Genomic DNA, 26,035 nt, shown 5'->3' with positions numbered 1-26,035 from the left:
ACTCTTTGCAACCCCATGGACTGCAGCAGGCCAGGTTTCCCTGTCCTTCACCATCTTCTGGAGTTTGCTTAAGCTCATGTCCATTGAGTCAGTGATGCCATCCAACCATCTCATCCTCTGTTGCCCCCTTGTCCTCCTGCCTTCAATCTTCCCAGTAAGGGTCTTTTCCAATGAGTCGGCTTTTTGCATCAGGTGGCCAAAGTATTGGAACTTCAGCTTTGCTGGCTTTTTTGCTTCTTTTAGAAAGAAAAAGGGTCCAAAGAGTCCCAATAACCTGGGAAGACCAATCAGAGACTCAAAGGAAGTAAGGTTTGGCTCAAGGACAGTAAAGATGTTCTCTGGAATAAGATGGTTCCCAGATATGTCCTAACCCCAGAAATGGGCCAGCCCCATGCTATACACCAGGCATTGTTGACCACATGTCTTTTGGGTCAATCTACAGTAGACAGCAGAGAAGGCAATGGCACCCCACTCCAGTACTCTCGACTGGAAAATCCCATGGATGGAGGAGCCTGGTAGTAGGAGCTCCTGGAGCCAGGAGCCTGGAGGAGCCTGCAGCCTTGCAGGCCATGGGGTTGCTAAGAGTCGGACACGACTGAGCGACTTCACTTTCACTTTTTACTTTCACGCATTGGCGAAGGAAATGGCAACCCACTCCAGTGTTCTTGCCTGGAGAATCCCAGGGATGGGGGAGCCTGGTGGGCTGCCGTCTATGGGGTTGCACAGAGTCGGACATGACTGAAGTGCCTTAGCAGCAGCAGCAGCACAGTAGACAAAAGAATACATCATTCTGGAATGAGAGTGGGGCCCCAAAAGACCATTTAGAAGGGGCCAGCCCTGCTGTTCAGAGGAACCACACTGAAAACATCCCTAGCACAGCTTTCCTTTAAATTCTCCAAAGCAGGAGTTTCCAAAAGCCATGCTGGCAATGTGTTTTTTGGGTTTTTTTGAGGGGGGGGGGGGCGGGGGTAGCACAGCCCTAACTGTCAGAAACGTCTTAAATTCAGTTTTAAGTTTTCCCACTGTCATTTAGACACATGTCATCCTTCTATTCCCCCGTGAAGTACAGCCAATTTCTGTCCTCTGACTAAGAAATAAGTTCACTCCTGAAGAATTACAACCCTGGTCTTCGCTTCCTCAGGAAATGTAACCCTGGCCTCTTTAGATGCGTACTTTGCTCAGTTCAGTGCTGCAGCTCCTTTAAGTCCCGGCATCCCTGTCTCTGCTGTGAGTGAAGCACATGCAGTGTCAATGGAGTCTGCTCTTCTGGAACATTATGGCCCGCCATTGCCAAACACAGAGGAAGTTTTAGCAGACAGTGACTGTTGATGGCTTGATAGAGCAAGGGTTGGCCTTGAATGGGTGGGCCACTTTACTGATTTGCTTGGACTTTAGGGGAAAAGCCCTTTGGATGGTTAAGAGGTCCCAAAACATGACAAGTGACTGGTTAAGAACCAGGTCTCCCTGCTAGAGGTTTCTTCTTTTTTTTTTGTAGTTTGATGGCAGTGATGTCGCCAATGGATGGTTTCCAACAAGAAACAATGTAGAGGAAATACATTCAGCTGCAGAAAGAGAATGAAACGAAAATGTCCCAGAGATACAATCCCTCTCCTCCTGGACCTGACATACTTGGGAAGCATTCTGCTAGGTCCCTGACTCAAAACATCTGTTGTTGCCCATGACACAGAGAAAACAATCACAAGGGAATGAATAACAGGAGTTCAAAAGGGCAGAGAGGAAGTGTGGAGGACAAGGTCGCTCAGGCATCTTAACCTGATGCTGTCTCTAGGAAGGGTCTCTTGACATTTCACCTGGCGATTTACAACCACATCTGGCTTCAGCTGCCTAAGTGCTGGGTGATCACGTGAACGTTCCTGGCCCAACCGCAACGGGATCAATGGCGCCGACACCTTACCAAACCCTGAAATAAATCACCAGTCTATCCCCCTGGCTATCGCAAAGCCAAACACACAATCTGTCCAACACACACATCTCCTGGCTAGCATCTTGCCCTCCTGCTAGAACAGCCATCTGAAAGACTATTTAGTGCTGCAGGAGATGGAGTCTCTTCATATAGGTCATGCTTAAAACGTGAGTCAGCCCCTCAGCTGGCCTCCAAGGTCAGCCTATGTCTGCTAAGGTCCTCAAATTAACAACTGGTTAAGGGAAACATTGACTTTGGATGAACTCCACAGAATATTCTCAAGGTTTACAATTGACCAGTTTGTGGACATTTGAGGTTTCAGGCTTGGGTTTTGCATAAAAGTCTATCTGGAGCTGATTTTTTTTGTATGTCAGCTTTTATGAAGGTTTGCAATTGAGACATTCTTTATCACACTGTCCCTTCACTGTCAATCTACACACTCAACCAATCATGACTTGCAGAAGATAAGGAAAAATAGTTTCTCCTCTCTACTGCTGTGATTCTACAGAGTCAGAGGTATTTTCCTCCCTACTTTCCATGAAGAAGGGCCACCATACTTTCCTTTTCCAGTTGATGTTATTCCTTAAATATGGCTTTCTTTTAGCCCAGCTGCTCCTGGTCTTTAATCTAGCCTGGTCTCAGCCTGAGAAGTTCCTGGCTCCATATCTGAAGTGGCTGTGCCCCAGCCGAGTCACAGAAACTGCTTCCTGAAGGTAATTCAAGCTAATGGCAATTCCGTGTCTGGACTGTTTGCTGCCATCGGCCCCACCTATGAGGAAGGTCTTTTGAGTTCAGAGAGTTGCTTTTTAATTCAAAGAGTCACTGCTAGCTCACCACCCAAAACCAAGCCCATTGTAAACAAGTGACTCATCTCTTTCACTGATCCCTTTGTGACCATCTACTGACCATCCCCAGCTACACACAATCCTCCTTTGTGCATGTCCCACAGGGAATCGCAGTCCTGGCCCTCCACGCTCCCGGAGTTTATCCAGCAGCCCAATGTGCATTACAACAGCCCTACACCTGATGGAAGAGCCCCCATCTGTAAAATCTGAGTATTTCAGAACATTGTATTCTTTTTTTTTTTTTTTTAGAACATTGTATTCTTGACTTCCTCTCACTTGGTTTTGAATCCAGAGTAAAGGTTCTGGCCTCTCAATCTAGTAAACGTGCAAATGCTAGGTAGCCAGAACTCTGTCCTCTGAGAAAGGCAAACTAGTCCCAATAGCTTTTGCCTGTTTTCTTTACATTACTTCCATGACTCCAAGTTACTGAAATGAAGTAATATTGAAGTCATACTTCATCAGGTCAACAAACATATCACAGAGCACATATGTAGGGTGACCACACACTCGAAGATGCTGAGGCTGCCCTGGCATAGCACCCTTTGTAGCTAGCCTTGTCTCATTCCTGAAGACAATAATAATAAAACAGTTTTTATTACTATAATTGCTATTACTTAGTATTTACTCTTTTTGATTGAATGGGATAGTTCTGATACTGTCTGTGTTACTTGCTGACTTTACTGTGTTACTCACTTAGGTAGAATGATACAGTAACACAAGTACCAGGCACTGAACACTCCCATGAAGGGACCAAAGAGAAGACACATTTCCCTAATTATCTGCCCCTTGATTTACACCAAACCAAGGACCAGCAGCAGCAGCAAGGACCCTGGAAGTTATTCTTGTGTTCATGTCAAAAGGCGCTTGAGCAGCACTGACCAAGACAGCATCCTGTGATGACTGGCGTGTTCGCCATCTGCACCACCCCACATAGAGTGGGTACTGAGCCCTTAAAATGTGGCTGGTATGATGGAGGAACTGAAGTTTTATCTGTATTTAATTCTGATTAAAATTAAATTAGCCATAGGTGGCTGGTGGCTACCATATGAAGCAGGGCAGGTCTAGACACACAGGTTCACCGCAGCATCTCTTGGCCTTGTTCCTTGCTGAGCTGAATCTGATCATCCTCAGAACTGCACCTAAATTCTGTTTCTGATCAGTACCTGAGAATGCCTGCTGGAGACACACTGGCTCCCACTAGGGGAGACGTTTCCAGTGTCACTGCAGGTACGGGGCAAAGGCAAAGTGCCTTCTCGGAGAGGGCTTCCCAGCTGGCACTAGTGGTAAAGAACCCACCTAGCCAATGCAGGAGACAAAAGAGATGTGGGTTCAGTCCCTGGGTCGGGAAGATCCCCTGGAGGAGGGCACAGCAACCCACTCCAGGAATTCGCAACAGTGTCCCCAGGGGCTACTACGAACATACTCCAGGCTTCTAAGTCACAAGCGAAGAGCTAAAAAAAGAAATTCTGAGTATCTTGAAAGACTCTTGAAAAACAGAAACAGTGGAATAAAACCAGAGGGTGTCTTGTCAGCCTTAAGCAACTCTTTCCACTAGCCAGAAGAACCGAACTAATTGCTTACTTAAAAGGAAAAGAAAACAAAACAAGAGGAAAGAACGAAATCCGAAAACATCTAAGGAATGTAAGTCGCTTCCACAGACAGTTCTAATCAAATAGCCTGTTCTGATATTTCAACATGGCTATTTCCTTTTTTCTTTCCTGCCTTCTCCCTCTGCACGTGATGGAGACACCTCCTTTCTTAAGTGTAGTTACTTTTGTTTACCTATCCAACAAGGAGATAAAACATATGGCTGACTTAGAGAGTGGTGCGGTCTCCTCTTTGTGGAGGGGTGAAGTGTGGGTGACACAGTGGCTTTCAGGCTTGACTTAGAAGGTCCCGTGATTTTGAACCCGTCAGCATCTGCCCTGCCCCTAACAGCACAGCTGTTTCCTTTCTCCCAACTGCTCCCCTTGGGGCCCCAGTTTTTTTTTTTTTGAAGAAATAGAAGAAGAAGAAAAAAGGACCACCCTGAACAGAAAAGGCTTTCTATCCTCTCCTGCTTAGAATCCAGCGTCATGTTTTGTAAGGAGAAGGACAGTGGGAAATACAGCAAGTGATTCTTTAAATCATTGGAGGATGGACAGATGGGCTCTGATTCGGTTTTCTGGAGGCAGCGTCTAAGGGCTGCTTTTGCAAACCTCAGGGATTCCTCTGGAAGAGGAAAACTGTTATTTTCTTTCTCAGTTTCTTAAGGGAGAAACAACATTAGATCTAGCAGTTCCTCATGGCCCTAATTTTCTTTCTGTCCCTATCTAGCCAGCCAAGGTTGAACTGCTGCCCACTCTTCGAGATTGCTCTGAAAAGCCCTCCCAAACCACAGGGTGTAATGAATCAAGCAGAATGAGAGCAAGGATGAGGATCCCCAGCCAGTAGCTAGGGCCGACCAATGGGGCATCAGGTGAGGGCCAGGGCAGGGTGAGGAGCGGGCAGAGAGGAACCTTGTCAAACAGAGTAACTTAAGCTCTTCCCAAAGTGTCATTTGCAAATTGCCAGCCTTGGAACCTGGACCTCCAGGTCAGCCTGGACGGGGCTGACCTTAGGCCTTCCTAGAGAAAATCTGCTCAGAAGAGTGCAAGGGAGAAAGCGGAATTGTTAGAAAGAGCCTGAGGATGGATGCTGAATGAGATTCAGTAAATCTCCCCTTGCTCTATCATCTACACCCCTTCATGCAAAGCACCTTTGCCAAGCCATCCCCTTATATACACACCACACACACACATGCATATAAACCACAAACACACTCAAGCACAAACATACAGACACACACATATGCACACATTTGCACATACACACAAACCAAACACATGCATATCCATATTTACAAACACATAAAATCGACACATAAAAACCTAACATATGCACATACAGACACAATCACAAATACTTTGAGAAAGAAACACATGCACAAACATACACACAATGCACAAGTACACACCTATAAATGTGCACACACACAGACACACACCCTGCAAATCTCCTTTACGTTTGTATAGAAAGTGGGGGTTGGGAAAAACAACCAATTAATTGGGCCAAGTCTCAAAGGAGAGGAAATGAAATGAAAAATCCAGGCTGGGTTATAAAAATAAGTATTTTTTTCCAACGTGCAGGAGGCTCATTATATTAATTAAACATTATTGCAGTGAACGAGGGCGGGGGGAGGATGATTAAGGCTGGGATGAGGGTAAGTGTTCTCCCCCGTTGCCCAGGGCGGTGGTGATCTTCAGATATTAATCTCTCTGAGCACTCAAATGCTGAAGAGATAAACACTTGAAATATGAAAATGTTTTTCTCCAGAGCAGACGCCGTGACCCTCCGGGAAAACAAGTGCAGGCCGAGTCAGGAGGCGGCCTGTGGTGCTCTCCCTGCATCTGTTTGACTGCCACCCTGGGGAGGAGGGGACACGGCCAGGCCCGGGGGTGAGGGGCAGCAGAGTCACTCTGGGAGACTCTGCACAAGGGGATGTTCTCCCCCTTTCCTTCTCTAGGCCGGCAACATATGATCTACTAATTTCTAGAATTAACCTCTTTCCTCTCAGACTCTTTTGGGGGCCTAGGTCCAGGAGCATTGAAAGCTAACTTGTGATGTGCTGGAGCAACGTCTACTATGTACTGGCTTGAGAGAGCTGATTGTGGAATTTTCTGGAATTTTGTAAGCCAGCTGTTGAAACACAAGCATTATTACCAATGGAACTATATAAAGTTACCCAGAAATTAAGTATATTAAAAAACAAAAGGAAATAAATTCTCAAAGTGCAATACTTCCTAATTATTTTAATACATCTTACCAGTACACATGATTCTGAAGTTATTTATATCTATTGTATCTGCGTGATGGAAAAAACTGAGGCTGTGTTACTGACTTCTCCACTCCGCCTCTGATGATGTCATGTTGGTAGCTTGCGTTCAACCACAGTGGGGGATTTACACCACAGAGTGGCAAGCATTACAAAGCAGATTTAGGAAAAAAAATCCTGGTGGTTAAACCTTACTGGAACACTGCTATAAAAGCCTGGAACGTACAGAGTGTGGATAACTCTTGTCTCTACCTGCTTAGAAGGGCTAAAGACAACCCCTCTCTACACTTTGGCCACCTGATTCAAAGAGCTGACTCACTGGAAAAGACCCTGATGCTGGGAAAGACTGAAGGCGAAAGGAGAAGGGAGCGGCAGAGGATGAGATGATTAGAGCGCCTCACCAACTCAATGGGCATAAATTTGAGCAAACTCCGGGAGACGGTGGAGGATAAGGAGCCTGGCGTGCTGCAATCCATGGGGTTGCAAAGAGTCAGACACGACTTAGCAACTGAACAACAACAACTCTGTCAGCAGTGTCAGGAGAGGCTTCGAGACCAAGTGGGTGGCTTCCTAATATTCCAAAGACTGGCAGCGATGCTCTTTGAGAGGCCAAGTGGTTCATGCCCTTGACTTGGTTTTCGACAGAAGTGATGATACCTTCCCAGAAGTAGCAGTCAAGGAGTTTGGGCCAGGAGTTTCCCAATGAGCCATTTTAGGAACAATACCCACCATGGAGCTGACCACAGGCTCTGTGCTGGTGGTGGTGAGCTGACTACGGGAACAAAGGGACACCAACCCATCCCTCTTCTAGGAACTCCCAACTGCTCTTTCTTCTTCTTTTACCTTAGCGTCTCCCACTCCCTCCCAGCTTCCAGGCTGCACTGTAATCACAAGAGAGGGCCAGGAACCACCAAACAGCTATGCCGTCGGGTGACATTGTCAGCAAAGACTCGGTGGTTTGTGGGCAAAGAGCAGAGGACTGATCCATGGTGGGAAGTTACTAGGAAGCTCGCCAGGGAATCTAGAGCTGAAAAACATGGTGCAGGCTGGTCTTGCACGTGTGTTAAGTCGCTTCAGTCGTGTCACACTCTGCCACCCCTCCTGGTGGACTATAGCCCACCAGGCTCCTCTGTCCATGCGGTTCTCCAGGCAAGAATACTGGAGTGAGCTGCCATGCCCACCCCTCCAGTGGATCTTCTCAACCCAGGAATCCAATCCGTGTCTCCTGCATTGCAGGTGGATTCTTTACCACTAAGCCACCAGGGAAGTCCTCTCTCAGCTCATCACTCGTGGCTGGCTTACCTGGAAACGTCCGGTCATCAGGACTGGAACTGCTGGCCCAGGTGCTCCTGAGCCACTTGGCGTGATCGTACATCCAACCACAGGGCTCCTCCGGGAAATCAAAGTTGCAATTGAATCCTGAAGGGAGCTGCAAATCTTTGTCTGAAAGGAAAACAAAACCCAAAACAAGGAAATGAAATGGGTTCGGAGAACAGCCACAGTGGTGCTATTTAAACCGCTGGCAGAGCCTAAGGGGAGAACAGAGAAAGCAATGGCTCCCTTTGCTTATTCATTGAACCCATCTTGGCGATGGCTGGCTTTCGGGTCAGCCTTTGGTCTCATCCTTCCCAGGCATGAAAGCCAAGTCTGCCAGTGGTTCCCATAGTCAGCAATTATAAATGAGGCCACCAAATGGCTGCAGGCTCTAATCAGCCTCTTCTGTCCACCTTGGAGAGCAGACAAATGTGAAAATCGCTGTTCCCTAAATGCCAGAGAAGAATGTCTCCCCAGTGCCTTGGTGGAAGGCGGGATCCTGCCAACCTGGCTGTCAGCAGTGATGGGCAGCCCGTTGGCATCCACAGAGGCTGGAATTCAAAATGCAGGAGGTGCTGGCTGGGGAGGAGAAAGTGACCTCCGAAACAAGGAGGGCTTGTTTGCTCCCCTTCACCTCCCTGTGCCAGGTCTCTCGTTTCAGAGGACCAGTCAGTTCAGAATCCCCAGGGGGAGGTACTGCCAGGAGGGCAGCTTGGCATGTTAAGGGCAAAAACGAGGGGGGTGGGGGCAGACCAGCCTGCCACCCAGCTCAGCGCCAATCAGGAGGAAGAATAATTTCACATGGCTCGGAGTGCCCCAAGGCCAGGATTCCAGGGGCAGCAGAGAATAGAAATCTAAGAAGAGACCACACAATGGCTTGTCTCCATCTGCAGGGCTGTTCACCTCTAAGTGAATAGACTGAACCCAAGAGTTTCTTTTGAGGTTCCACTTAGCTCTAAAAATCCAGTCTGAGCTGGTGCCAAACATGTGATGAAGTGGGGGTTGGGGGGGCAGTGAAGAGAGGAAATGGAAACCCAAATTAGGACTCTTGGCTGCGGAGACAGCGGAAAAATGCTGCTCAATGCTGGGAGCTGGGAGGAAGTGGGGTCTTTGGCCTTTTCACTTCCCTTCTCAGGCTTCCCAGAGAGGAATTTCCGTGGGGAAGACCTAGAATGCAGGTTAGGAAGTCGAAAGGGAACAACAGACTGATGGCAACAAGCTGCTCCCACCCTGGGGGCGAGGAGGGCTCACCTTTGAGGGGAGGGCCCTGCTGGCCTGGGGGCACACGGCAGATTGCCACTGGGTCCTGCTCGTCTCTTTCCCTTCCCAAGAAAGAATATTTAATATTTGCCCATCCTTGGCCAAAGTCAGCATGAGAACAAACACACGGAATCTATTATTGCAGCATCAACCTGTGGCTTGGAAAAGTCAGCCCTTCGCCCTCACCATTCCCTTCTCCTGACAACTTCTAAATTTCTATTTTTCCATTCAAAAATATGGAGTAATTCAATATAGCATAATTCCCCTCGAATGTTTATATGCATACTGTATCTCAGGAACCCAATTCCACAAAGAGATCTTTTGCTTAAAAAAAAAAGAGAGAAGGGAGGAACCACTAAAGAAACCCCAAATGAGACAAACCACACTATAAACGGGAAAATTATATTAAACTTCTGATTTGCAACAGAACTCTTAAATTTTCCTTTGGATTGGCATTTAGATAAAAACCCTCCTTTTGCCCTCCACCAAGCTAACTCTGCTAATCCAACACCACACAGTAAATGAATGCATTCCCCTTTTGGCTCTCAAACTCTTTCAAACATGTCTTGGAAGATTCTCCAAGTCTCTTTCTCCTCTTCATAAAACAAAAACAAGTTCATTAAAATGTCAGAATTCTGAATTCAACTATCCCTGACCAAGAGTGTCCCCCCACCACCCGCCCACGCAATATACAAAAGCGCATTCCTAAAAGCATATGCATTAAATTATCATTTTGCAGTCATACAACTTCAGCATTTATTTTTGGCTCTCCTCCCACTCTTCTTTGTAGCCATTTTTGGGAGCCGTCTACCCCATCAGCACAGTTCCTCGTACTGGCAAGTGGTTAAGGGCATGGGTTCCACAGCCTTTGCCATCCATCTCCCCACTGACTGGGTGCTAGGTTTTTCTGTCTCCATCACTTCCCCAGCCTCTTGACCGATCTTCCCTCATTTGGCTTAATGAACAGTTAATAACGATCAGCAATTTACTGTAAATTGAGGCTGTCAAGCATTTAATCCTAGTCAAAAATGCCAGGTGTTCCAAAATTTGTGGTTTGTTAGGAATGTCCTCATATTCTGTGGCCTTAGCAGGAAGATTTAAAATGTGATGTCCTTCTTGGGCTCTGCCAACTATTGTTTTTTTCATCTGAGTTGGATATGCTTAGGAGAGAAAATGAAAATGATACAGATTTCCCATGTGATGAGGTCAATGGGAAATGAAGAGGCCCTGAGTGTTGAGGGACAACTGAGGTGCCTTTTCGTACTGCTGCCTTTGTCCCTGACCTCACTCGCCTTGTGGAGAATGCAACGCACGCTCAGAGTCATAACTGTAATGCTTTCTTAACCAGCGATGGTGACGACACAGGGAAATGCAGATAAGTCATGTCACCCAGCTGACAGACAGATCTCCCTTTGACTGTGCTGTGGACACAGCCATCACGGTTGTGGATTCTAAAGACAGGAAGTGAGGGCTTGGAAAGGAGACTTCTCAATGGAGTTCTCCTTGGATGGACCCTTATCTCAGCCGATGACCAGTGTACTGATTTTTCCAATATCTGAATCCTTCTAGATAGGTTATAAATAGCCACCGCCCCAAGTCCCTAAGTATCACACCTTCCTGACCTCTGACCAAGGGACCCCCAGTTCCTGGCCCCCACCATGGACCAGCCTCCACTGTGACTGGCTGGCATCCATGCCACCCCAGTGAAATACAACCACCACCCCATCCTCACCATCCTCAAAGCTGCAGTTCTCCCCACAGTCCGTGGCCTCCTCATCAGTGGGATACGGGGTGGTGGTCTCTTCGCTCTTCACGGTGGGTCCCAGTGTCTCAACTGTGGGCTTTGAGTCTGCAGAGAGGCAAAGTACAGGAGTGAATCCTTCAGGCAGCAGCCTGTGTCACACCCAGCAGGAGGAAGATGCCAAATATTAAGTCTCTCCTCCAAGGGTGGGCCTTTCAAGATGGAAGGAGAAAGGAAAGCCAAGATGGACACACACACACACACACACACACACACACACACACACACATGAAGTCACTTCTGTGTGCTGTGGTGAAGTCAAAACCATAACCTGTGTTAAGGAGAATGGTCCCTAGATGTAGAAACAGCCATGACAGAGGGATGAACACAAACCCACCTGTTTACTCCGCTGCAGAGGGTCTGAGGCCAACACAAAAGGCCACGCCAGGCCGTAATGAATGTGGGTGACACTGACCCCAGGCGGGACTCAACCATGCCCTGGGTGTTCTGTTTAAGACATAGAACCTGCTTAAGACACTGGACCTAGCGGTCCAGTGGTTAAGACTCCACACTTCCAGTGCAGGAAATGTGAGTTCAATTCCTGGTCGGGGAAGATCCCACATGCCACGTGGCATGGCCAGAAATGTTAAAAAAAAAAAAGATCACTTAAAGACACAAGTACGGGTGACACACGTAGTGAACGACACCTATCAAGAATGGTTTGAAAAAAAGTCTGGGTTAACACAGTGAGCTCCATCCTGTGGAAGACACGTCGGCACATGGGCCCTTGTGTGGCCACTGGAGTGCCCCTGGCTCGGCCCAGCTGGCACACAGAACAGGCCTTCTCATCTCTACCTTCTCTGAGTCAGACTGTGCTTTTATGAACCAAAGCTAACCCGACCTGGGAGCCCATCTGTTACAGGATCATCAGAAGCACAAGGGCTGAAGTCATAGCCAAGCCATTGGGAGGTGGGACCCCAGACACTGTTTCTGTTTGCACAAAACTGAATGGAAAAGAATAGGGCTCAAAGGGACTCAGACTCCATTCAGTGGAAAGCATTTAGGGCTGTGCCTTTAGGTCAGGGTGTGGCAAGTACAAATGCTTCTAGGATACAAACCACCTTTGTAAGGTGGGGATGGCCCACTGCGGGGCAGGGAGGGTAAAGGGCTGCAGGGGAGGTAGTAGAAGGACTCCACAGGCCCGTTGTAAAGGAGGCCACCACCATGATGGCCCCAAGTAGGGAGGTGGCCAGTGTGGCCAGATCTTGCAAAAAGATGTCTCTTCCCACACATGAAGCAAAAAAAAAAAACCCAACAACAACCCAGGGAAAACCGCCAGACTTGTCATAAATGTTGGTAACTGATTTCAAAATATGAGGAGCAGGCAACCAAGCCTGGCTGGGCAAACCTGGCTGCAGGCAGTCAGTTCTGCCCTCGGCTCTAGGTGATTCATTCACCCATCCATTCACTTGTTTATCTGTTGCTGCCAGTCATTCATTCAGCAACCTTTCATGAAGTGAATGAAAGCATGAGTCAGGTGCTAGGTGGGGCCCCAAGGAATGCTGGAAACTGATGTTTAAGTCTGCATGTTGTGAGGTGGGGTCTTCATCCCAGGGCTGGCCTCCCATAAGACTCCCCAAAAAGCCTGTGCATGGCTCCTACCATTTCTATATGTGTTTTTTTGTGCTACTGTATGTAATTAGGCATCTTTGTCAGCACCCTTCAGGATACCATTTAATAAAGCCGGGAGCTGAAGGAAATCACTAAACTCGCTGAATAGCTTTTTCACGGTCGGCTTCCCATCTTTCTGCTATTAAATACTATGAGCATAACCTTTCATACTTCCTTTTGCCATGCCTGCCTCTCACTCACAGTAAATAGCAAACAAACCCAAAGCGTCCTAATTTGTAAGTTCAAATTTGTCCCCGTGTCACAGAATCTCCAACACCGTTGTAAAGCAACTATGGGCAGCAAGGCAAGAAGTAATCACTGGAAACACAAACGAACGAACAGGTGAAGTAGCCCCGTCAAATTACTTAGCTGCAGCAACTCAACCCAGCCCATTCTATTCCCTGTTATCCTTTTGGGGTGGGAAGGAAGAAGGGAACAAAGGTGAATCGCAGAAATGAATGGAAATGTGAAAAGCAGAAAGCCACGAGGCCTGGGAGAGCGACTCCAGGAAACGTCAGAGTGGGTGAGCTTTTGGCAGAGATGTAAAATGTTAAATCCAGTGGCAAGGGGGCGGGCAAGGCAGTGAGAGGGCAGGACGTGTGAATGAAAGTGAGGGGATGACAGCTGGCCTCCGTGTCCACTGTGTTTGTACTGGACACTTAGAGGTAACTGCCCATCATGTTATGCTCCCCGGCAATTGAAACCAGATGTCAGAGACTTCAAAGGGAAGGAGGCTGGGTGGAGGGTGTCGAGGTCCTACTCTGATCTTCCAAAGAATGGCCAGGAGAACTTTGAAATGAGAAACCTGTTGCTGACCATCTCCAGTGTCATCTGGGCCAGCTTGGGAGGGGCAGTAAGAGGAAAAGTCCATTAGCGGTTGTTCAGTCGGTCTTAAAACAGGGCCAGCCTGGGAGAGGTGTGGCACGGGGGTACCGGGGACAGGAGTGAAGGATGAGTCAGCTCTTGGCTAGCTGAGTGGCCTCTAGCAAGCGGCTCCTCTCCCTGGGACTCAGTTTCCCACTCCTAGATTGGTGATTTTTTCAAGCTGTATGTCACCCTGTTAACAGGTTGTGGATCAATTTCGTGGGTCAGGACTAGGATTTTAAAATAGGGACTCTGAAAAAAAAATAGGGACTATGATATTTCAGAGTGTACTCATGTGTTAGCACTGCTTTGGGAACTTTTGTTTCAATCACATTTACTTATTAGAACAAGTTTATCAGGTGCCAGGCAGTAGGCTAAGTACTTTATTATTTTATTAAATCCTCATGACAACGGTGAGGGGTGTAGATATACTACGGTCACCCCCATTCTTCAGCTAAGATAACCGAGATCGGCAGAGGCTGGACCTGAACTTGGCAATCTGTCCCTAGAGTCCAGGCTAGTTAATGATATTCTATATTCCATATGCACACATGTGGTAGTGTGTGCTTGTGTGAGTGTACTCGTGCTTGTAAGTCAAGTGGGTTGTGATACAAATTTATTTTAAATTGCAGACGATGGTCAGAAATGCTTGAAAGTCACTGGCCTTGCAGCCCTCGGGTCCTCTGTACCTCTAATGCTCTGATGCTGGCCCCAAAGCAGCCAGCTTGGGTCGCTGCTGGAGGGCCGTTTTCAGCGGCCGCAAGAGGACAGGTCAGGCGCACTCAGCGGGCTGCAGGGAACCTGGCCTCACTCCTTCATGATGGGGAATAAAGTGTCTTCCCACTAAAATGCATTCACTGGGGCTGCCTTCCATCTGGAGGTGAGAAAGGCTAATTCGGCCGGATTCCCGGCCGGCGCGCCTCAACGGGACACCTCCTGGGCGCCACGGTAACAGCACACAGGCAGCATTTTTCTCCCGGGGAGCCAGAAGCACTTCTCCGACATGCCCTTATTAATCCTTCACCTTCCCCTGCTGGGTGAGCTGCTGACAGGTACCTTACAGACAGGAAAATGGAGATACCTGGGGCCCGGGTCCTGCCTACAGCTCCTGCTGTCTCTGGTGTGGCGCGCCAGCTCCGTCTGGCAGGCAGCACGCAAGCTCGACTCTGGCTTAGCTGAGATCCGTGCCAGCTCTACCCGGGAGGAGGGTGGGGGCCTGCAGAGGAGGGAGGCCCCACTCGGAAGGATGGATGGGGTGCTTCCCAGGGAACAGGGAGGGTGGTCGTGATCCGTGGGCCTCATCCTGTTCAGGAGACTCTGGAGATGCTCTGGGGCCGCTGCTGGGTGGAGGTGGGACCCAGCCAGGCTTCTGCCGCACAAGGGGAAGGCGGCGGGTTCCCAGCAGCTCCCCCGCAACAGGGTCCCTCCCGAGCAAATAAATGCCTTTTACAGATGTAGCTTCGAAATGAAAATGAAGTCTCTTAGCCACTGACATCTGGAGGCCAGATTCAGACATAAACGGATTACTTTATTATCATGAGCAAGGTTTTTTTTTTCCCTTCCCTAAATCAACAGCCACAGCCCTCTGGCCTGAAAAGTCAGGGTCTAATTGAATTTGGGTGGGTAGTGTGTAGTTACGATTTGTTTTTGAGATACTCGGGTGGAGGAACTGAAACGATCCTTTAAAATAGAGCACATCCCTTGAGAAACTGTCCCAAGTCCGGAGGTGGCAGGGCCTGTGGTTTGAGGTTGAATAAGGTGGAGCGCAGGGCAGGCGGGGGGGCAGTGTGGTTTTGAATGGATGGGGCTTCACTGGGGACAGCTGCCTCTCTGCCTGTCCCCATCATAGTCTGACCTCCTCCTAGGCCGTCCCAGGAAGCCCAGGTCAGGAGATCATGTGAGTGAGACCTGAAGTGGAAAAGGGGCCTTACCTGTCCAATCACAGCCCAGCACCTCCAGCCGCATCCCAATGCCTGCGGGGGACCACCTCTCCGGGTACACCCGCACGTACTGCGCCAGGACAGGGTCGAACCTCCGGATGTCGGGGGTGTCATAGTGCATATTCCCTTCAAACAGCTGCAGGGGAGACAAGGCCGCTCAGCCCTTCCTGGGTGGACGCCTCTTCACTCCTCCTTTCTGCTCCTTCCTCCCCCTTCCCTCCCCGCCCCTTACATCCAGCTAGAAGTCTGCTTCAGAGTTAATCCACCGTCGCTGCACATTTTGGTCCGAGGGAGCCCCATTCTCAGACCAAGGTTTTTATTCATTTGGGAGGTCCCAGAAACATGGCAAATAGGGAGCAGATGAAAGTGGCGGTTGCTGGGTTCTGTTCTCTATCCTGGGAGTGAAACTGAAAATGCAGAATTCGGCTCTGAGTGAGTTTGAAGCTGTACTTGGCTAGGGAGGAGGAAAGGGCATGTAGACTGTCTTGCCTGTTCTGAAGTTCTCCATTTATTAGAAAAATAAGTTCTTTCCCTGATGTTTAAGAGTCTAGATTTAGAAACTCCCAGCTTGACCATTTCAATTTAGAAAGTTCCAGGTCACCGAGAGGCTGAAGGGAAAGTGACCATCCTTTCTCTAGGCTAATGACTATTTCTGCTGGGCACATGTTGACAGTCTGAGACTGTGTTCCCCCGACCTTGGTTTAGTAGAAGACATTCTGTCAAAACGAACCTCATCTGAAGCCACACTACATGAAACTGATGACCGTTGGGCTTGCCCTGGCTGAAGTCACGTGGGGAAACCAACCCAGAGCACACTTGTGAACCGGTGACTTAGGGAAAGGCGGTGCACAGGTGTGCCAGGGGCTGTGGCAGATTTTTATCTAGGAATGTGGCAGAATGCCCACAATTCCAAAAGCGGGGCACTGTCATGGGGAGAGCAGGCTCTGAGTCTGGCTAAGATCATCTCCTTTCCCAGGCCCTCAGGATGGTCAAGAAGACTCAAGGTCAGCTGTCCCTGGGGCACCCTGTGGTCCAACTTATGTTCCATCCACTGAAGGTTCCAGTTACCAAGCCCTGAGCCTTTCAAGCCACTGGAATCATGAGCTGGGAGTTTACATCAGCAGTGCAAAACCTCCAGTCCAGCCCTTGCCTCTGCATTAAGAATGGAAATGTTGGCTTAGTAAAGGGGCCAAACAGAGACACGTGATACCCCTTCCTTACTAGAGGCCCTGATCTTCTGCGAAAAATGAAGAGTTAACTTAGCAATGAGGACTGGTGCCCAAGGCTGATTGAGAGATTAATGTGGAAAGGGACAGGGGCATGACATCCCTCCCTTTCCTGGAGCTCCTTGGTCCCCCCTGTTCAGGGCTGACCTTTACTCCTGCAATGGCAGGACAGAGTGGGCGATGCTGGCCTGCACTTCTGGCCTGGAGTTAGTTTCCTTTGCCTCTTTCCAGTCTCTCTGTGAGAGGCGGGAAAGATCTAAGTAGTCAAGCCCAGCAAAATACAAAGTTCAGCAACACTCAGAAACACACAGTTGTTTTTGGAAGTCATTCCCTAAGTTTCTATAGTTGAGCCTCCAAGAACCACATCCCCTTTGAATATCTGGCCAGTTCCAAGGAAACTTGATCTGAAAGAGGGTATTAAGAGTGTCCAAGTTATTAGCAAGGTGGTGTGGAGTAGTGGTTAGGTATTTGTGCTCTGGAGGGAGACTTGTGTCTGAATCATGGCTCTACCACAGGTACTGTGTGACCCTGGACATGACATCAAGCCTCAGTTTTGTCATCTCTGGAATGGGAGGGACCCTAAGATCTACCTTCTAGAGATGTTATAAAGATTTTCGTTGTTTAGTTGCTCAGTCGTGTCTGACCCTTTGTGATCTCATGGACTGTAACCCCTCAGGCTCCTCTGCACATGGGATGTTCCAGGAAAGAATAATGGAGTGGGTTGCCATTTCCTTCTCCAGAGGATCTTCCCGACCCAGGGATAGAACCCATGTCTACTGCACTGGCAGGCCGGCTCTTTACTGTCTGAGCCACTAGGGAAGCCTGTTGTAAGGATTAAAAGGCATTTAGCAGAGGGCCTGGCGCAAAGTATCCCTCAGTTAACATTTGTTTGACTGGCTCATAGGAGTTGGTGATGACCATCTAGTTGGGAAATCGACACCCCAGCCCGCCCCAGATCAACCTCCCTTTGTGGGGCAAGGTTAGGGAGTCCTCTAGGAACATCCTACCTTTGGCTGCTGGGTCCTCGGGTCTTGGATGTGCTCCCAGTCTTTGCCATTGAGGCTGTAGGAGACTTTGAACTTGCGCACAAACGCCCTGGCTTCCACCGCAGTGATGCTATCTCCTCCACGGGCCCCCTGGATGATGACGCCTTTCACGGTCTTGGGTGCTCCCAGGTCCACCTGGAGCCACTCCTCACCTGGCTGGGCCTGAGGGATCCGAGGGAACCAGCCCGAGCGGCTGCTGACCAGGCGGGCAGCACTGGGGCTCCAGAGGTACTCACGGGTGGAGGAGGCAGAGATCTGGGAGTCGGCAATGAGCCCCGAGAGCATCCCCAGCATGTTGGAGCAAGGGGCGTCTGCAGAGAAGGAGGAAGATACAAGAGGTCAGGCTGGTACCCTTTAACTGGGACCACCCCCATCAGTAGGGAGCTGTCAAAGAACCCGACTGTCAAGCACTGTAAGTCAACACTGACTTCTCTGCGTTTCAACGTGGGATAGCACTGTGGTTAAGAGCATGGTCGGGCACCAGACTGCCTGGATTCACATTTGCTTTGTCACTTACTAGCTGTGTGACTTTGGGAAAATGATTGAAGTGTTCTGTGCTTCAGTTTCCCTAGGCCTAAAGGAGGATTAACAGTAGTACTTACTTCTTGGGGGTTGTTGCAAGGATTCCATTAGTTACTATATAAAATTCAGTTACTGATTCTGTTAGTTACTGTACAAAAAGCACAGTGCCTGGCATGTCTGAGTATCTTACGCTGTTAGCCAAGGACTCTTACGTCCTTGTTGGTGACAGTCCCCACTAACCCTCCTGGGGGCGGTGAGCATAGAGGAGCTGTGCTGAGCATCGAATTGTAAGCTGGGTGATTGTTTGCCCTTCTAGATGGAACCCTTCATGGGGTTAGGTCTTTACTTCCATATGTATCATCACAGCTCTTTTCTGCCTTGCATCCTTCTCACTTGCTGTTCCTTCTACCCAAAATGCTGTTCCCCTCACTTACCATCAGACTACCCTTTACTCAGCCCAGACCTTAAGTGTCACATCCTTAGAAAGGCTGTCCCCAAACTGTTGATCAACGCTCCAAGAGGTTCCTTCAGTCACTCGCAGAGCACCTCGTGCTCTTCCTTCACATAGTTATCCCCACACTTACATTTGTTTATTATCTGTCTTGCCCCCCAGCCTGAATGCTCTGCCATGCCAGGGACCCTATCTGCTCATTCCCTTCTTTTTCATCTCCAGCTCCCAGTGTGGGGTCCAGCACACAGGGGGCCTTCTATAAGTATTCATGCAGCCACTGAGAGAGTGGAGGTTGCCTGAAGACATGGTACCCAGCAAGGCAGGGTCCAGACTTCGTGTGCATTCAAAACCCACACAGGTAAAATCGAGCCTTCTGTGAAGGCCACGTGCTGCAATCGTGCTGTTAGCACAGGGCTGGAACTGGAAGCAGAGCCCAGGACTCAGTTCGCTCTCCAACCTCACAGCAACCCCACTGTACCTGTGACGCGGCAGCCGAAGAGTTCCAGGCGGAGGGCGATGCCCGTGTGCCAGGTCTGCGGGCGGACCCTGACGAAGCGTGTCAGCAGCGGCGAGTGCAGCTTGTTCAGAACCACCTCTGTGGCATCGTTGTTGGCTTGGAAGACCTATAACATCACACGCCAGTCCATGTTATTGAAATCTCTGTGTGTAGTTGAGCCAGGCAGTCTTTGACAGAGTAGGGGAAGCTCTGTTCAATGTTAGTTCCCTTAAGCTTAAAAATAATCAGTGGGTTTGTAGTCTGGGGCTGTTTTTGAAATGCCATGGAAAAAAAAAAAGATAATTTCTCACACAGCTCTAACTTGAAAACAATACATGGTCTTCACAAAAACTTTTGGAGGGAAGAAAAAATTTTGCCTCTGGGCCTGAGAGCAAGCAGAGGAAGGCACCATGAAAAGGAAAACACTTTCAGAAGCCAAGAGAGAGGGGGGATAAGCAGTAGAATATCCTTTAAAAATGGAATGACAATGTCATCTTTTAGGGCTTGTGGACCTCTCTCACTAGCTTGAACTTGACTTTCCCTCTTCCTCAGGTTTCAGCATATAGAAAGATTTGCAGGGTATTTTATCATCAGAAAGTACATCACGATTGTTTTTGTTAGTTACTTAGAGGTCTCCCTGCTCTATGGATGGGTAAGAAAGCACTATCTACCCTGGTGCCCCTGTGTCAATCAACACTTTCTTGGTTCTTTCTGGTCTTTGTCGTAGGGTCAGGGTTGCAGGCAAACCCTCAGAGTCCTGCTCTGGCTTCCTCTCATTGCAGTCTCCGCCCTGTAATGAAATCCCATCCCCATCTGACTGATGCATCTCTTATGGGAGGAATGGCTGTTTCGAGTAGCTTCTGATCCAACATGGTAGGAGCAAGTCCGAGCTTACCAGATGGCCCAAATCAATAACTGCCATATGGACCTTATGCTTTTTTGTGCTCTCCATTACAAAAAAGAAAAAAAGAGGAGCTGGAACAAGTGGACATGAGTTTCTCCCGGTTTCCCTTGATAAGAATGGAGGGAAAGACCACTAACCACCACTCCTAGATCATATCTGTCACAGCTCTAACAACCAAGTGACTGTAAATCCATTCACAGCCACCTCTGCAACAACCAGCCATTCCTCTTGGGTAGGGGGACCAGATCCTTCAGCTCATGACACCTATAACACATGAGCTGTCTGGGCATGGACAGGCTTTGGACAAGGGGAATGGGGAAACTAGTATGTTGGAATGCCACTGAGCCAGATGCTGTTTAAATACAATCAGGCCTAAAAAAAATCCCAGGAAGTAAGTGCTATTATTTCCACTTTGTTGATGAAAAAACTAAGGCTCAGAGATGTCTGTCTGGATCTCAAGCCTTGCCATGTCTTTAGGCTGTAGGCTTGTGGTTTTCTCCCTTGCTTCTTGTCTCTCTTACATGTGCAGTGTTCATGTTGGTGTTAGGAGTCTTGGAGCCTTGAGATCCCCAAGCGTGGGTGGAATGGAGGGAGAGCTGCTGTTGAGTGGTGTGCTCCCATTGTTTCTAATCCCAACGTAGAAGGCTCTGGGAAAGAGTGAAGAGCAGCACCAAGGCTTAGAGCTAATTAACAGCGTGGTCTTTGCTTCCTTAGGAACTGTAACTAGGAACTCTGCCATTTGACAACCTTGAACCTTCTATATTTCCCACTTGCTAAAGGTCAAACGTCAGAGCCATTAATAGCTCACACCGATGTGGCGGTGAAGGCTAAGAGCCATCATACCTTTTGCAACCAAATAAGGGGATGTGGTCTGTTGAAGAGAAACGGAGGGAAGGAGAGGACAAAACAGTATTCAGAGGACCACTGTATTCAGCTGAAACCCCTTGTTCCTGGTACTGAGCCCACCTATTCCAGGGGAGCACTCCCCTCCAGCCTTGCTGTTTGCTCTGCTTCCCTGGGGAGCCTCCGCTCTGGTCCCCAGGCCGCCAGGTTCCTCCTCTGCTGCTTCGCTGACTGCCGGGAGCACCAAAGCAGGACTGCCACTGCCGGGAGCACCAAAGCAGGACTGCCACTGCCGGGAGCACCAAAGCAGGACTGCCTGCCGCACACATCCCTCCCAGCATCAGTTTGGCTGCTTCCCGAATGGTGATTGAGGACAAAGAAGAGGGAGAAGACAAAGAAAACGCGCCACAAAAGCAGAAGGAAAGAAGTTGGAGCCAGACACTTGGGAGAAGGCCGACAGGAAGAAGGAGGTGCCTGAACCTCTGTGATCTAATCTTGGGGAGGAACTACCAGGAGGAAGGGCAGGAGGTCGGACAGTCCAGGCCTTGCTATGCCCGTTTCTTGGCTTCCTTGCCGCTTTGGGGAAAGAGATGGAGCAACCGAATCCAAGGGAAAGAGATGAATCAGTTCTCCTAGAATTCAGCATGAGGCAGAGGCTCTTTGTTTGTTTTTTTGTTTTGTTTTGGCAGGGCAGAAGCAAAGACAAGCCCTCTGCTTATTTCAGACGGGTGCTGTGAGCAGTGGGGGGGGCCCACTACTGACCTGCTCCCTGAGGATGGTGGTGGTGGCTGTGTGGCCTCCATCAGGAGATGCTAAGGAGTTCCAAGGCGGGGGGCTTGGTGGGGGGTTTGATTTGCCACGTGAATATATAATTGGAGTGTTGAGTGGATTTGAACCTCAACACAGCTGCTAATTCACAGTGTACACACCATGCTGGTACCGTTTAGAAACACAGCACATCTTATGTGTTTTTAATATCCAATTTTATCTTATCTGACCCCTTCATTTCTCAGCCTGGGCAGACAACACCAGGAAACCATTTCTTTCCTTCCTCGGTAAGAAAATGACTGTGTCTTTGGACTGTCTTGGGGAGGCTGGCTGTGTGTGGGCATGGGGAACACACACGCGTGGGTACGTGTCTGAGGAGGGGGCTGCTCTTCCCATGGATGTGTGTGGCCACAGGCTTGGGTAAGCCTCCTGGATCTCTGCCCACAGTGGCATCAGTCAGTGAGGGAGGCAGGCACATGGGTTATCTACCTGAGAAGACCTACTTGGTTCTCTAATTGACCTTCCATCTGCTATTGCTCACTCTTCTCCCACCCCTGAACCAAATGAAGGCTCTTACAATGTGACCTCAAGTAATCATTCCTGTTTCTGAGCCCAGTTCCTTCTCAGTGTCTTGTTTGCCCCTGAGCTTGTGCTTTTAACTACCTTCTGTTCTTGGGACCCTTGGCTGACAGAATACCATCTTTTTTTTGGAATGTGGACCATTTTTAAAGTCTTTATTGAATTTGTTACAATACTGCTTCTGTTTTATGTTTTGGTATTTTGGCCATGAGGCATGTGGGATCCTAGCTCCCCAACCAGGGATCGAACACGCAGCCCTGCGTTGGAAGGAGAAGTCTTAACCACTGGAGCTCCAATGTGTGATTGTGCTCAGTCGCTCAGTGGGGTCTGACTCTGTGACCCCACAGACTGTAGCTCCCCAGTCTCCTCTGTCCCTGGGGTGATCCAGGCAAGGATACTGAAGTGGGTTGCCATCTCCTCCTCCTCGGACCTCCAGGGAAGTTCCCAATACCATTTTATTTTAATAAACTTTTTATATACCTCTTACTCTGAGGTGGGTGTAGTAGAAAAAAGTTCAAACACTAAGGCTTGAACCGGGAGCCAGACTCTGTTGTTAATTAGTTCCTGCTGTGCTTACTCACTCAGTCGTGTCCAGCTCTTTGCTACCCTAAGGACAGTAGCCAGCCAGGCTCCTCTGTCCATGGGGATTCTCCAGGCAAGAACACTGGAGTGGGTTGCCATGCCCTCCTCCAGGGGATCTTTCCAACCCCAGATTGAACCTAGGTCTCCCGCATTGCAGGCAGATTCTTTACCGTCTGAGCCACCAGGGAAGCCCTCACTGTAGGCAAATATCTCTACCTCCCCCAGGCCTCAATTTCCTTCCCTATTAAATGAGGAGATTGTATGGGTTGATCTGTACAGTCCCTTCTGGCCCCCAGATTCTAAGGCTTGCTTCACAAGAGTTTCTCATTTAGAACTGCCCCAGGAGTGTCCACTTTCTAACACGGCATTTTAGTTACCACTGTCCCTTGTAGCCTAAGTGCTTTTGTGGACAAATGCTGTGGATTTTCATACATTTCAAATAGTGCTCAGACTCAGGACACCTGGTGACTGCTCCACTCAGAGGGAGAATATAACTTGTTGATGTTTTGGTTCAATAACAGTGCAAATTATTAATAAACGAAGAATAATAAATAACAACACCTTAGTCCTCACATATTGTCTTGTGCCCAAAGATATCAAAGTGCAATTTATGAAAATCCATTTTTAATGAAACATTAAGCAGTTTCTATTTCTCCAGACCCAATGGATTTATAAGGACTCTATTTTTCTCCCTGCACGGCCCTATTTATAGCTGGTAAATGCTATCATATATTATACATCTTTATGACTTTCTCAATGCTTCTGTGGTTTCAGAATCACCCTTCATATGTTTTCTGATCAAATTCTCTGAGATGGATTCTTGGCTTCCAGTCGAGGCACTGCAAGGTAAGGAGTTGGCGTGCTTGGGAAATGATGCCAGGAAATTGGTTTCACTCCCTATTCCCTGCCGACTCACTGAATCACTATAGGCAAATCAATAAACCTTAGATACCTTGATTTCTCCTTCAGGAAAATAAAGTAGATAGCAGGCTTGCAAACAGACACTGGACTTTACCAGCCGGCCCTCCCTGCTGGCTCTAGGGTCAGCACCACAGCCAGGACAGACATTAGACGGGAAGCTACAGCACGAGTAACAAATAGGTCTCTGTTTAACTGGGAAAGTTCAAGCCTTGAAAGCCATTAACTCTCAAGTCCCACCTTGAGGCCAAGAATTTTCAGGCCATAACTTCACAGTGAGGAGTCCACATTGTTGAGAAAACTCAGTGACTTGTCAGCGTATGGCACACCCAGATAGATGTATATAAAATGTGACGATCACATTTTAACATCTGCTTTAAAAGCTGGATGTCACAGATGGTATATGTTTTTGTTAACTAAAAAAAAAAAGTTAATATGGTTGCTTCCCCACCCAAAGGAAAAAGTGTGAAAAGAAGTGTGTTTAAGGTGATCCTAGCTTTCTAAAGAGGTGGGATAGCATTGATTATGTTGTAATTACTAATGTGTGTGTGTGTGTGTGTGTGTGTGTATGTATATATATATCTGAATGTATGAAGCTATGTTGAATATAGAGTTCTTCAAGTGCACTTCTGTAAACCAAGTTTGAAAAACAATTCAGGGCACGAAGTGGTTTAGATAATCCATTTGGTGCCTTGCTGAATTCCGAACATAATCCAACACTTGCCAATTGATTCTGGAGACCTTTGGTTTATTTTCAGTAAGACAGAATCTGAAACCGGCAGCACTTCATGGATTTTTTGATTTGCACCTCTGGGAGAGGGGGGCATCTGCCAATTAAATTGGCTGCTATCCAATATCCCAGTTTGGTTATTATCTACAAATCACTCTTCTCCCACCCAGAAAAAGGAATCAACACGTTTCGACCATTTCTGTGAGCTCATAAGGCATGGACTATGTAAAAAAGAAAAGTATATATATATATATGCATATGTATGTGTATGTATATACATTTATACTGTAATAAGAAACATCTAGCCAGAAAGCATCATGTTTGGTTTTTGAGGTCATCTGTTCTTTGTCTTTCACCCTTTCCAGTCACAGCCACCACTTCTTGCTGACCCCTCCCGAAGATCTCTTTGAAGAACATGCAGTGACTCAGGTGCCACTGAGAACAGTTACTGTTTCACTGCCTCCCTGGGAGTCCTCTTTGAGGGTGGATTCTCTGCCAGTCCTAAATCTCTCTCCCATACGCTGTTCATCCCTGCCATCAACATCCGGGTGCCCAGGCCAGGGTAGACACTCAACAGTCTTTGAGCCTCTCGGCGGAGAGACAAGCACAGGCTCGCGGTGCTCCTGGCTGCCTGACCTTCCTCCGTCAGGCAGGCCCTTTGGTCCACAGATGCAGACTCTCATTCTGTGCACTGCCTCCCACCTGCCTGGGCTTCATTCATTCCGTCTGTGCATGCCCGTCCCTTCATTACCTATAGTGTGACCTACAGTTTACTTCTATTTTGCTGTAAATATGTGAATGCAACTGGCTCCAGGAACTGCCCAGAGAGCAGAAAATTTTTCAAAGACAACACAGTGCTGGAGCCCTGAGGTAGAAACTGTGCAGGAGATCTTTTTCTCCTCCCTTTCTTTTTTAAAAATAAATATTTCTCTTCACTAATAAATGTTTCATTGCATCCAAAGTTCTCCTTTTCAATCTACTTGGCACAGACTCTCAAGGAGCAGAACAAAGCCAGCAGAGAAGAGAGGTGGCAGGAATGGAGGGCAGAGATGGGGGAAAACAGGAGCACATTTTAAACATTCTTCTCAGGAACCACCACACTGACCCATCCTCACTCAGGACCAAATGCTGGTCCTCCCTCTCCCACCCGCTTTCCCTTGCATTTTCTCTAAAATCAGCCATCGGGGCTACACCAGGAAATAAATGGTTAATCAATGAATACCATCCTGCTTAATTAATTTGTTGCACCAAACAGGCAAGGGTAGGGGTGGGGATGGGGGCCTGCTGCACTCGGGGAAAATGATGTTAAGGTAATGGACTTTTTTTTCCTGTTTGTAAATCTTGGTCCTGACATTTCTCTCTTAAAACTCTTCCTTCAAGACTATAAATTTTTTTTTTTAAAGCTGCTTTCATTCTAGTGAATGTGGGAACTTAGCCAGATACAGAATCAGAAGGTATGTCTCTCTCCTGTATAAATATATATCTATGAGAGACACTGAGAAAGAGAATTTAAGGGCGGGAAGGGATGGGGGTAGGGCAAAGAAATTCCCTAACCACC

General features: G+C 48.2%; 1 protein-coding gene across 7 annotated transcripts in view; it reads right to left on the bottom strand.

Annotated features, from left to right (window-relative positions):
* The window catches only part of NRP2 (neuropilin 2), a 120,209-nt gene that overhangs the window by 40,585 nt on the left and 53,589 nt on the right, over positions 1-26,035 (bottom strand). For all 7 annotated transcript variants that reach the window (XM_005202752.4, XM_005202753.4, XM_005202755.3 and 4 more), the window contains exons 8-12: positions 19,136-19,280; positions 17,646-17,995; positions 15,404-15,548; positions 10,929-11,045; positions 7,925-8,065 (exon numbers count right to left, since the gene is read on the bottom strand). In XM_005202752.4, the coding sequence (XP_005202809.1) occupies positions 7,925-8,065; positions 10,929-11,045; positions 15,404-15,548; positions 17,646-17,995; positions 19,136-19,280 (898 nt within the window). The remainder of the gene's footprint in view (positions 1-7,924; positions 8,066-10,928; positions 11,046-15,403; positions 15,549-17,645; positions 17,996-19,135; positions 19,281-26,035) is intronic.

Source organism: Bos taurus, chromosome 2 (genome assembly GCF_002263795.3).
Source record: "Bos taurus isolate L1 Dominette 01449 registration number 42190680 breed Hereford chromosome 2, ARS-UCD2.0, whole genome shotgun sequence".
Classification (NCBI taxonomy): Eukaryota; Metazoa; Chordata; class Mammalia; order Artiodactyla; family Bovidae; genus Bos; species Bos taurus.
Note: the sequence above shows the minus strand (reverse complement) of the source record. Positions and strands in the feature narration are given on the sequence as shown.